Source organism: Gorilla gorilla, chromosome 23, assembly GCF_029281585.2.
Source record: "Gorilla gorilla gorilla isolate KB3781 chromosome 23, NHGRI_mGorGor1-v2.1_pri, whole genome shotgun sequence".
Classification (NCBI taxonomy): Eukaryota; Metazoa; Chordata; class Mammalia; order Primates; family Hominidae; genus Gorilla; species Gorilla gorilla.
In genome coordinates this window covers 36,659,330-36,672,094 of record NC_086018.1, presented here as the reverse complement: position 1 = coordinate 36,672,094, position 12,765 = coordinate 36,659,330, and the positions used below count along the sequence as shown (strand labels likewise).

At 47.3% G+C, this 12,765-nt stretch overlaps 1 protein-coding gene across 1 annotated transcript in view; it reads left to right on the top strand.

Moving 5' to 3' along the window:
* The first annotated feature begins 111 nt into the window (after positions 1-111).
* FAM227A (family with sequence similarity 227 member A) overlaps positions 112-12,765 on the top strand; it is a 71,436-nt gene continuing 58,782 nt past the window's right edge. The window contains exons 1-3 of the mRNA XM_055374650.2: positions 112-507; positions 6,351-6,586; positions 10,697-10,779. Of these exons, the coding sequence (XP_055230625.1) occupies positions 6,445-6,586; positions 10,697-10,779 (225 nt within the window). The 5' untranslated portion in view covers positions 112-507; positions 6,351-6,444. The remainder of the gene's footprint in view (positions 508-6,350; positions 6,587-10,696; positions 10,780-12,765) is intronic.

Below are 12,765 nucleotides of genomic sequence, written 5' to 3'. Positions count from 1 at the left end.
CCCGGCCTCTACCACCGAGGAAAGGGGTAACCGGCGCGGGGGTTCCCAGCGCCAGCCTGCGCCAATCCCCAGAAACTCTGTGAATCACCTCGGGATAGTAAACGGATTATACAAAGGCAGTGTCTTCTGGGGTCCTTTTCATGCCTCTAGGACCAGGACCTGCACTCACCCTCCCCACTGACACATTGGTCTGGGCCCCCGGCCCGGCTGTCACCATGGAAACGGCATCTCGCGGACAACGCGGCGGCTCACGAAGGTTCCATTGTTATGCGAAACGGGAAAGTGGAGACCGCGCCAGCGTTGCCTAGAGAACGCCTGGACTCAGAGTAGCAAAATGGGCCTCTCCCCAACTCCCCTCCTCCTCCCCCAGCACAAGGGAAAGGGCACCCCTTGCTGTGAGTTTGGGAGCACCGGCTGTCGGGGGCCGACCCAGAACTTTGCGGGGTCCCCTGAGGGACCCGTGGCGGGACCGGCCCCGGGTTCGTCAAATTCCGCCGATGCTTTCAGGTAAGACGGACGGACAGACACACCATGACCCACCTCTGGCAGCCTGCCCCCTCCCCTTGCCCTTATGGCGGCTTCTACAAGCAAGGGAAGCTGAGGCCCAGGGACTACTTAAAGGTCGCATTGTGAGGAAGGGACAGAGAACTACTGGAGAATCAACTCCAGATCTCCTAGAGTCCTAAAAGCGTGTGTTATTGGTTCCGTCTGATAAGTGCAGAAACTTAGGCCGTTCAAGGAGTTTACCGGCTGCCTAGTGGGTGTATCAGGGCATCCATCCAGTGAGGGGCAGGACCCAGGGGTCTTTGACTCCAAGCGCAGTTCTCTTCCAACTACACCACCCTGCATTAAAAGAGGGGAGACTTCCATATCCTAGAACTAAAATCTTCACAATCTGGCTCAGCATTGTGCAATAGAAACATAAAGCAGGCCACATATGTGATTTGAAATTTTCTGGTAGCCACATTTTTTAAAAAGTAAAAAAGAAAAAAAGCCAAGTGAAATTAATTTGAGTAATGTTTTAAACTCCATATGTCCAAAACATTACTATTTCAAGATATAATCAGTATTTCTAAATTTGCACTGCTTCCATTTAAAAATTTAATTTTTTTTTTTTTAAGACAGAGTCTCACTCTGTTGCCCAGGCTGGGGTTGCAGTGGCGTGATCTCGGCCTCCCGGGTTCAAGCGATTCTGCTGTCTTAACCTCCCGAGTAGCTGGAATTACAGGCACCCACCACCACGCCCGGCTAATTTTTTGTATTTTTAGTAGAGATGGCGTTTCACCATGTTGGCCAGGCTGGTCTCGAACTCCTGACCTCAGGTGATCTGCTTGACTCGGCCTCCCAAAGTGCTGGTATTACAGGTGCGGGCCACTGCGCCTGGCCAAAATTTGAATTAATTAAAATTAAAATTTTACTCTTGGCTGTTCTATCTATGGAGTAGCCATTCTTTTATTGCTTTACTTTAAAAAAATTTTACTTTTTTTTTTTTCGAGACAGAGTCTCGCTCTATCTCCCAGGCTGGAGTGCAGTGGCACGATCTTGGCTCACTGAAACCTCCGCCTCCTGGGTTCACGCCATTCTCCTGCCTCCGCCTCCCAAGTAGCTGGGACTACAGGCGCCCGCCACCATGCCAGGCTAATTTTTTTTTTGGTATTTATTTATTTATTTATTTTAGATGGAGTCTCGCACTGTCGCCTAGGCTGGAGTGTGCAGTGGCACACTCTCAGCTCACTGCAAGCTCCGCCTCCTGGGTTCATGCCATTGTCCTGCCTCAGCCTCTCGAGTAGCTGGGATTACAGGCGCCCGCCACCAAGCCCAGCTAATTTTTTTTTTTCTTGGTATTTTTAGTAGAGATGGGGTTTCACCATGTTAGCCAGGATGGTCTCGATCTCCTGACCTCGTGCTCCGCCTGCCTCGGCCTCCCAAAGTGCTGGGATTACAGGCGTGAGCCACCGCGCCCAGCCTTTTGTTTATTTTTTTGAGACAGGGTCTCATTCTGTCACACAGGCTGGAGTGCAGTGACATCATCCCCACCTCCCAAAGTATTGGGATTACAGGTATGAGCCACTGCATTCAGCCTTAAAATTTTACTTATTCAGTCACATTAACCAAATTCCAAGGACTTAATTGTCACATGTAGCTAGTGCTATTTTGATGGCCAGCACAGTCTGGGCACTTCCTACCTTTCCAGCCTCACTTCCCGCTGCTTGGATGGTACATTTTGGATGGCATATTATTTCCGCTCCCCATTTTTTCTTTTTTTTTGAGACCGAGTTTTGCTCTTGTTGCCCAGGCTGGAGTGCAGTGGCGTGATCCGGCTCACTGCAAGCTCCGCCTCCTGGGTTCAAGCAATTCTCCTGCCTCAGCCTCCAGAGTAGCTGGGACAACAGGTGCCCGCCATCACACCTGGCTAGTTTTTTGTATTTTTAGTGGAGACAGGGTTTCACCGTGTTAGCCAGGATGGTCTCGATCTCCTGACCTTGTCATCCGCCTGCCTCGGCCTCCCAAAGTGGTGGGATTACAGGCATGAGCCACCGTGCCCGGCCCTGCTCCCTTTTATCTAATTAACTTCCTTTAGCACCTTGATCTCCTTGTATGGTCAAAACACACTATTATGTCATCTTACAGTGTTGTTCCCTTTGAAGTAGTGATGACAGTTATAACTCATGATTTACGTAATTGTCTCATTGTCCTGTCTCCTCCAGTAGATGTAAGCCCCTTGAGGGCAGGGACCAAGTCTGGTTTAGTTCACCTTCCTGTCCCGAGTATGAGCATGCTGCTGGCTTATGGTAGGTACTCAGTAAATAATCATTTCATCCACAGTCCCCAACCTTTTTGGCTTCAGGAACCAGTTTCATGGAAGACAATTTTTACACAGACCTGGGATGGGGGGGATGGTTTTGGGATGATTCAAGAGCATTACAGGCCGGGTGCGGTGGCTCATGCCTGTAATCCCAGCACTTTGGGAGGCTGAGACAGGCAGATCACGAGGTCAGGAGTTTGAGACCAGCCTGACCAACATGGTGAAACCCCATCTCTACTAAAAATACAAAAATTAGCCAGGCTTGGTGGCGTGCACCTGTAATCCCAGCTACTTGAGAGGCTGAGGCAAGAGAATCACTTGAACCCAGGAGGCGGAGTTTGCACTGAGCCAAGATTGTGCCATTGCATTCCAGCCTGGGCAACAAGAGTGAAACTCTGTCTCAAAAAAAAAAAAAAAAAGCATTACATTCATTGTGCACTTTATTTCTACTGTTATTACATTGTAACATGTAATAAAATAATTCTACAACTCACCATAATGTAGAATCAGTGGGAGCCCTGAGCTTGTTTTCCTGGAACTAGACAGTCTATCTGGGAGTGCTGAGAGACAGTGACAGATCATCAGGCATTAGATTCTCATAAGGAGCACACAACCTAGGTCCCTTGCATGCACAGTTCATAATAGGGTTTGCACTCCTGTGAGAATCTAATGTTGAAGCTCATCTGACAGAAGGCAGAGCTCAGGCAGTCATGTGAGGAATGAGGAGTGGCTGTAAATACAGACAAGCTTCTCTCACTCACCTGCCACTCACTTCCTGCTGTGCGGCCTGGTTCCTAACAGGCCACAGACCTACACCCATCCATGGCCCTGGAGTTGGGGACTCCTGATTGTATGACTGAGGGTTATACTAAAAAGTCTGTCAGATGCTAAAGTCAGCATTGTTTTTTTTTTTGTTTTTTTTTTTTTTGAGACGGAGTCTTGCTCTGTCACCCAGGCTGGAGTGAAGTGGTGTGATCTCAGCTCACTGCAAGCCCCGCCTCCCAGGTTCATGCCATTCTCCTGCCTCAGCCTCCCTGGTAGCTGGGACTACAGGCGCCCGCCACCACGCCAGGCTAATTTTTAGTAGAGACAGGGTTTCACCATGTTAGCCAGAATGGTCTCGATCTCCTGACCTCGTGATCCACCTGCCTTGGCTTTCCAAAGTGCTGGGATTACAGGCGTAAGCCACCACGCCCGACCTTTTTTTTTTTTCTTGAGATGGAGTCTTGCTCTGTCGCCCAGGCTGGAGTGCAGTGGCGTGATCTCGGCTCACTGCAAGCTCCGCCTCCTGGGTTCACGCCATTCTCCTACCTCTGTCTCCCAAGTAGCTGGGACTGTAGGTGCCCGCCACCATGCCCGGCTAATTTTTTGTATTTTTTAGTAGAAACGGGGTTTCACCGTGTTAGCCGGATGGTCTCGATCTCCTGACCTCATGATCTGCCTGCCTTGGCCTCCCAAAGTGCTGGGATTACAGGTGTGAGCCACTGCGCCTGGCCTAAAGTCAGAGTTGTTTTTATATGCTCAAATATATTAACTTTTTTGTTATTTTAATTTTTCTTTTTTTCATATCGCCTCTTCTGAGAAGCATCAAATATATTAACTTTATTTATTTATTTTGAGACAGGGTCTCACTCTGTCTTTCAGGCTGGAGTGCAGTGGCATGATCTCAGCTCACTGCAACCTCCACCTCCCAGGTTCAAGCGATTCTCCTGCCTCAGCCTCCCTAGTAGCTGGGATTACAGGGGCCTGCCACCATGCCCAGCTAATTTTTGTATTTTTAGTAGAGATGGCGTTTCACCACGTTGGCCAGGCTGGTCTCGAACTCTTGACCTCATGATTCACCTGCCTCGGCCTCCCAAAGTGCTGGGATTACAGGCGTGACCCACCACGCCCAGCCCAAATATGTTAACTTTAAACAGGGCATTTGAATCTTGACTGCCAGAATGTGTGCTCCATGAGGGCAGAAGGTTTCTTACTCTTCCACTCTTCTGCCCTGCCCCCAGCACATAGCATATTGCTTGCCACAGGGTAGATATTTAAGGAAGCTAGTTTTCTTCCCTCTCCTTTTATCCTCCCCAAGTAATGGCAGTAAAAACTTACCATGTTTCAGAGAATACCTAAAATGGTATGAAATATTCAGAAGGGGCTGGGAGTGGTGGTTCACGCCTGTAATCCCAGCACTTTGAGAGGCCAAGGTGGGTGGATCACCTGAGGTCAGGAGTTCGAGACCAGCCTGGCCAAAATGGTGAAACCCCATCTCTACTAAAAATACAAAAATTAGGCAGTTGTGGGTGGCAGGTACCTGTAGTCGCAGTTACACGGGAGGCTTGAATCCAGGATGTCAAGGCTGCAGTGAGTGAGCCAAGATCACGCCACTGCACTCCAGTGTGGGCGACAGAGCAAGACGCTGTCTCAAAACAAACAAACAAACAAACAAACAAAAAACCATGGTAAGTCTAAAAGGAATCACAGTTAATCCATAATTTGCCTAGTGGAGAAAGCAGTAGAAGCAAATCATTCCAGTTCACTATTGTGAGTCCTGTGATAGATGAATGCAGAACCTTGGGCTTTGCAAAGGAAGCATGGTGCTAATGGCTTGGAATTATTTGAGAAGGTTTCCACAGATATGTCACCTGGGCGTAGTCCAACAGAGGGAACCACATCTGGAAAGGCATAGAGGTAGGAAGAGCATTGTGTGGTCAGGGAGCAGGAAGAAGTTCTGCGGGTCTGGCGTGTAAGATGCATGTCTGTGGAGAAGATGGAGCAAAGGCCTGAACCGGAGGAGAGGGAAGGAGAGTATGGTGAAAGGGCATTTGAGTTCATGTTCCCACCAAACTCAACGTTTTCTCCGTCCTTCCGTTATGTATGAGCTTCTAGAGGGCAGGATCTAAGTCTTTTGCTGTATTATAACGAGGCCTATCACACTAGACTCTGGACATAGAGGGCCCACAGATGGAAGTAATGGGCTCCTGGCCAACAAGCAAGGACCCTGGAGAGCTGTTAGACCAGAGTGTTCCAGAGCCAAGGAGGAACAGTAGGGTTGGGTCCAGTTTTCTGAGAGGGAGCAGAAAGCTTCAGGTTGATCAGGAGCCTCGCGCTGAGGAGATGGACCCCGTATTCTAGAATCACAGCATCGGAAAGCTGGAGAGAGCCTTAGGGTCACCTAATGCAAATCTCTTTTAGAGTTGGGACTCAGAGAAGCAAAGAGATCTGATTTCATTTCTCGTTTGGGAACTGACTTGCTGAGTGGTCTGGAGTAGTCTGGAGCCCTGGCCTTTTCCGCATTCTAGTTTCCTTATTTTTAAAACTAGAACAATTTTCATCATGGGGGAGGGGCAGAGGGAGAGTCAGGCATCAGACATTGGAAGAACAAGTCCATATACCTTGAAATCCTCATTTAAGAATAGGCTTCTCAGACGGAACCCTTTCATTCCCCATGCAGGCATGGGACATGTGCTTTGCCATCAACCCTGTGTAGCTGGGGAACGTTGGGCTTTTCTTATTGTGTTTTCTGAGCTGGCTCTATGCTGTTTATGATTTCCAGGAGGCTGATTAAACAAACGACAAGATTGGAGTGGGAAATGAGAGGCTCTTAAAAGTGGAAGCTTTTTGTTTGTCCATTTACAAGAAATTGGACAATGAATCACTTCAGGAAGATGGAGGTCATCAACCTCACCACCCTACCTATGATACCAGTGGATGAGCACCTGGCTGTCTCGCTTGTTGCACGGAATACAATGGTGAAGACTGTGAGGAAGGAGTTAGAGAACAATCCACCCTGTATCCTTCTGGTGGTGTCACCTACAATCAGACCAAATACACCTAACTTGAGTCATGCCACAGAGATCTAATCAGTGCTTAGGTCTATAATGCACATTACTTATTAGCTTGTCCCTTATACATTCATTTTTTCTTTTCTTTTCTTTCTTTTTTTTTTTTGAGATGGAGTTTCACACTGTTACCCAGGCTGGAGTGCAGTGGCACAGTCCCAGCTCACTGCAACCTCTACCTCCCAGGTTCAAGCAGTTCTCCTGCCTCAGCCTCCTGAGTAGCTGAAATTACAGGTGCCTGTCACCACACCTGGCTAATATTTTACATTTTTAGTAGAGATGGGGTTTCACCATGTTGGCCAGGCTGGTCTTGAACCCCGGACCTCAAGTGATCCACCTGCCTCGGCCTCCCTAAGTGCTGGGATTACAGTCATGAGCCACCTCGCCCAGCCATATTCCTTTTTTTTTTTTCTGAGACAGAGTCTCACTCTGTCGCCCAGGCTGGAGTGCAGTGGTGCAGTCTCAGTTCACTGCAACCTCCACTTCCGAAGTTCAAGTGATTCTCCTGCCTCAGCCTCCCGAGTAGCTGGGATTACAGGCGCCTGTCACCATGTCCAGCTAATTTTTTGTATGGGGTTTCACCATGTTGGCCAGGCTGGTCTTGAACTCCTGACCTCAGGTGATCCGCCCGCCTTGACCTCCCAAAGTGCTGGGATTACAGGCATGAGCCACCGCATCTGGCCAGTTACATTTTTTCAATTACTTAAACTCTACCTATCCTCTAAAAGAATTTGAGACTGTGAAGGACTGTTTGACTCCAGTATTTTTTACTAACATAATCAGAAAGAGCCCCAAAGGAAGAAGCTCTGGAAGTATTTGTTGAAAGAATGGGGAAGAAGATTTTAAAAGCTAATTTTAAAAAGTGGTTGCCTTCTTTCCCTTCTATCTCCCAAAGAATTATAGATGTTATTGATAGCAACTAAGAAATTGTGGTGCAACCCTCCACCCTCAGACAGATGAGCATGAAACCCAGCTTTTTCTTTCTTTTTTTTTTTGAGACAGTCTCACTCTGTTGCTCAGGCTGGAGTGCAGTGGCGTAGACTCGGCTCACTGCAACCTCTGCCTCCCAGGTTCAAGGGATTCTTCTGCCTCAGCCCCCAAGTAGCCGAGATTACAGGCACCCACCACCACGTCTGGCTAATTTTTGTATTTTTAGTAGAGACGGGGTTTCACCATGTTTGTCAGGCTGGTCTCGACCTCCTGACCTCAGGTGGTCCACCCACCTCAGCCTCTCAAAGTGCTGGGATTACAGGCGTGAGCCACCGCACCCAACCTTTAGCCCATTTTTAAGTCAGGTTGTGTATTTTCTTACTGTCGAGTTTTTAAGAGTTCTTTAAATATTTTGTTTGTTTGTTTGGGTTTTCTTGTTTGTTTGTTTGTTTCTGAGACAGAGTCTCACTCTGTCGCCTGGGCTGGAGTGCAGTGGCATGATCTCGGCTCACTGCAACCTCCACCTCCCGGGTTCAAGCAGTTCTCCTGCCTCAGCCTCCCAGGTAGCTGGGATTACAGCCACCACGTCTGGCTAATTTTGTATTTTTAGAAGAGACAGGGTTTCTCCATGTTGGTCAGGTTGGTCTCGAACTCCTGACCTCAGGTGATCCGCCTGCCTCAGCCTCCCAAAGTGCTTGGGATTACAGGCATGAGCCACTGCACCCAGCCTTTTTTTTTTTTTTTTTTTTTTTTTTAATCAAGTTGACCTTGCCTCTTCTCACTTGCCAGCCCTTCTCCCTGGCCCCAAATCTGCTCCTTCTGGCATCATCCAGGCTCTACCAGCATCTTACTGCCCTGGCCCTGTCTTCGTTCATCCTCATCTCACTTCTGACCCTGAGTTGTATTCCAGGGTCACAGAACTCCATCTCTGGAGGACCTTACAGCTTGTCCAGCAAATAACCCTCTCGGACTATAAATAACCCCAGGTCTTTCCATCTCCTGTGGAGCTCATTTACCTTCAAGCCATCCTGCCAGCTCAGCTGCATATACCACTCTGCCCGCCTCACCTTCCTTGCCTCTCAGAAGCCCTTCTTAAGATGAGGCAAAGTGTGATCCCATCAGAATTTGCTTCAGGGTCTCACTTTGCAGGGCTGCTTTCTAATGTCCCCTCTTTCTTCTTAATCCCACACCTAACAAGTCCATTTTACCTGCTGTGATTTGTCATGTCCCTTCTTGGTATCTTCCTTTTTCAAGTATCCTCCAATTTGTAAGAACACTTGAGGGCAATGAAAGTAAGAGTGAACCTTGCTTTATGTGAAGGGAGTGAGGGGTGATAGGATTATGGGGGTTTTACAAAGGATATATCCTAGATCAATTGAGGCTAAGACAGAAAGAAATATAAAAGCTGAGAGGGTAGGAAGAGGGGCCATAGAACTGAACAGATTTTAAGTGATAAACAAGGTTGAGATACCCTTTGACGCCGTCATCTGTCCCCTGAAAATCTCTCATAAAGAAATACTCTAAAATATGGAAACAGCTCTCTATGTGACATCACACATGCATCACAGCATTATTTATTTATTTTTCTTTTTTTTGTTGTTTCGTTGTTTTGTTTTGTTGTTTTCGTCACTCTGGCTGGAGTGCAGTGGCGCAATCTCAGCTCACTGCATCATCCGCCTCCTGGGTTCAAGAGATTCTCCTGCCTCAGCACTCGAGTAGCTGGGACTATAGGCGTCTGCCACCATGCCCTGCTAATTTTTGTATTTTTAGTAGAGACGGGATTTCACCATGTTGGCCAGGCTGGTCTCGAACTCCTGACCTCAAGTGATCCACCTGCCTCAGCCTCCCAAAGTGCTGAGATTACAGGCGTGAGCCACCGTGCCTGGCACACAGCATTGTTTTGTTTTATTTTATTTTATTTTATTTTATTTATTTTTGAGATGGAGTCTCGCACCATCGCACGGGTTGGAGTGCCGTGGCACGATCTTGGCTCACTGCAACTTCCACCTCCTGGTTCAAGCGATTCTCCTGCCTGAGCCTCCCAAGTAGCTGGGATTACAGGCACCCACCACCACGCCCAGCTAATTTTTTGTATTTTTAGTAGAGACAGGGTTTCACTATGCTGGCCAGGCTGGTCTCAAACTCCTAACATCGTGATCTGCCCGCCTCAGCCTCCCAAAGTGCTGGGATTACAGGAGTGAGCCACCGTGCCCAGCCAGCATTATTTATAATTGCCAAAAGGTATAAATAACTTAAAATTTCAATATCCAAGGAACAGTTAAGTATATTAAGGTGTATCTTCTACATGGATTAGCATAATGTCATTTAAAATGATTATCATGAAGCTCCTTTAGCCAAAGGGAAAAATGCTCATAATAATGAATGGAAGAGTGGCCGGGCGAGTGAGACTCCATCTCAAAAATAATAATAATAATAATAATAATAATAATAATGACTGGAAGAGAAATCAGAGTAGTAAAACAGGCGTACACTCAGATTGTAAATACAGACAAAAATATGTATGTAAGAAATACTGGAAGGAAAATTCCCAAGTCCTAACAGAGTTGTTAGGGTGGTGGCATTATGGATGGCTCTTTTTCACTTTTTATATGTTCCAAGGTGTCTATAATATGGTCAACTCTCATTTATAATTTGCAAAGTATCTCATTTAAAACAAGATAAAGAAATATGGGCTAGGTGCGGTGGCTCATGCCTGTGATCTGAGCACTTTGGGAGGCTGAGGTGAGTGGATCACTTGAGCCCACGAGTTTGAGATCAGCCTGGGAAACATGGCGAAACCGCATCTCTACAAGAAATTTTAAAAATAGGCCAGGGGTGGTGGTGTGCGCCAGTAGTCCCAGCTACTTGGGAGGCTGAGGTGGGAGGATCGATTGAGCCCGGGAGGTCTGCTGCAGTGACCCATGATTGCATCACTGCACTCCAGCATGGGCAACAGAGCGTGGCCCTGTCTCAGAAAAAAGGAAGAAAGAAATGTGAAAACTGTGAATGCAAAGAAAATAATTAAGGAGAGAGGCTGTGTAGACAGGGGCTGCCCTTCTCACCAGACAAGCCCCATCCTGTTGTGTGTGTAATCATCACCCTGAGTTTCCTTAGCAGACTTACCTCACAGCATGCCTTATTAGCTCCATGCACCAGGTGAACCAAAAGATTGCTGACATAAATCTGCGTACCGAGACGTCGGCCAACAGCCTGGTGAGTTACCTGTGCTGGAGCTGAGACAAAGCTTCTGACAGGGAAGGGCCCCGGGGATCATCAAGGTGTTGCAGTGCCCTGGGGCCTCTCCATTTATTTGAAAACATGTTTACACAATTGAGTATTCAAAGTTAATTTTTTAAAAAATTAATAAACATTTATTTTTTATTTTTTTTTGAGATGGAGTCTCGCTTTGTTGCTAGGCTGGAGTGCAGTGGCACAATCTCGGTTCACTGCAACCTCTGTCTCTTGGGTTCAAGCGATTCTCCTGCCTCAGCCTCCCGAGCAGCTGGGACTACAGGTACGTGCCACCATGCCCAGCTAATTTTTGTATTTTTTAGTAGAGACGGGGTTTTACCATGTTGGCCAGGATGGTCTCGCTCTCTTGACCTCGTGATCTGCCCGCCTTGGCCTCCCAAAGTGCTAGGATTACAGGCGTGAGCCACCGTGCCCGGCCAATAAACTTTATTTATTTTTGAGACAGAGACTTGCTCTGTCGCCAGACTGGAGTGTAGTGGTGCAATGTCGGCTCACTGCAACCTCCGCCTCCCTTTCAAGTGATTTTCCTGCCTCAGCCTCCCGAGCTCCCGAGTAGCTGGGACTACAGCCGTGTGCCACCATGCCCGGCTAATTTTTTGTATTTTTGGTAGAGAAAGGGTTCCACCATGTTGGTCAGGCTGGTCTCGAACTCCCCACCTCAAGTGATCCACCCACCTCAGCCTCTCAAAGTGCTGGGATTACAGGCGTGAGCCACCACACCTGGCCTAAACTTTATTTTTTAGAGCAATTATAAGTTCACAGCGAAATCAAGCAGAGAGTACAATTTTTTCATACACCCTCTGCTCCTGCGCATGCACAACCTCCCCCACTGTTGACATTCCATAAGATAGTGGCACATTAGTTAGAATTAACGGACCTACATTGTTACATCATCATCACTCGACATTCAGAGTTTACAATAGGATTTATTCTTGGTGTTGTACATTCTACGAATTTGGACAAATAATGACATGTATTTACCATTGTAGTGTCATACAGAATAGTTTCACTGTCCTAAAAATCCTCTGTACTCCACCTGTTCATCTCTTTTTACTCCCTAACCCCTGGGAACCACTGTTGTTTTTACTCTCTCCATAGTTTTACCTTTCCCATAATGCCATATAGTTGGAATCATATAGTACGTAGCCTTTTTACGTTGGCTTCTTTCACTTAGTATGCTTTTTAGTTTCCTCCACATCTTTTTTTTTTTTTTTTTTTGAGATGGAGTCTCGCACTCTCGTCCAGGCTGGAGTGCAGTGGCGTGATCTTGGCCCACTGCAAGCTCTGCCTTCCGGGTTCACGCCATTCTCCTGCCTCAGCCTCCCGATAGCTGGAACTACAGGCGCCCGCCACCACGCCAGGCTAATTTTTTGTATTTTTAGTAGAGACGGGGTTTCACCGTGTTAGCCAGGGTGGTCTCGATCTCCTGACCTCGTGATCTGCCTGCCTCGGCCTACGAAAGTGCTGGGATTACAGTCGTGAGCCACTGTGCCTGGCCAGTTCCCTCTGGGAACAACCCATTTTCATGGCTTGATAGTTCATTTCTTTTTAGTGCCAAATATTCCATTGTCTGAACGTACCATGGTTTATTTGTCCACTACTCAGGGACATCTTGGTTGCCTCCAAGTTTTGGCAATTACAGATAAAACTGCTGTAAGCATCCATGTCCAGGTCTTTGTGTGGGCATAAGTTTTCACTTCATGTTAAGTAAATACCAGGGAGCACAATTGCTAGATCCTATGGTGAGAGTTTAGTTTTGTAAGAAACCGGCAAACTCTCTTCCAAAGTGGTGTTAACATTTTTCCTTCCCACCCGCAGTGGATGAGGGTTCTTGCGGCTCCACGTCCTCACCAGTATTTGGTGTTGTCAATGTTCTAGATTTTGGTCATTCTAATTGCTGTGTAGTGGTATCCCATTGTTGTTTTAATTTTCATTTCTCCAGTGACA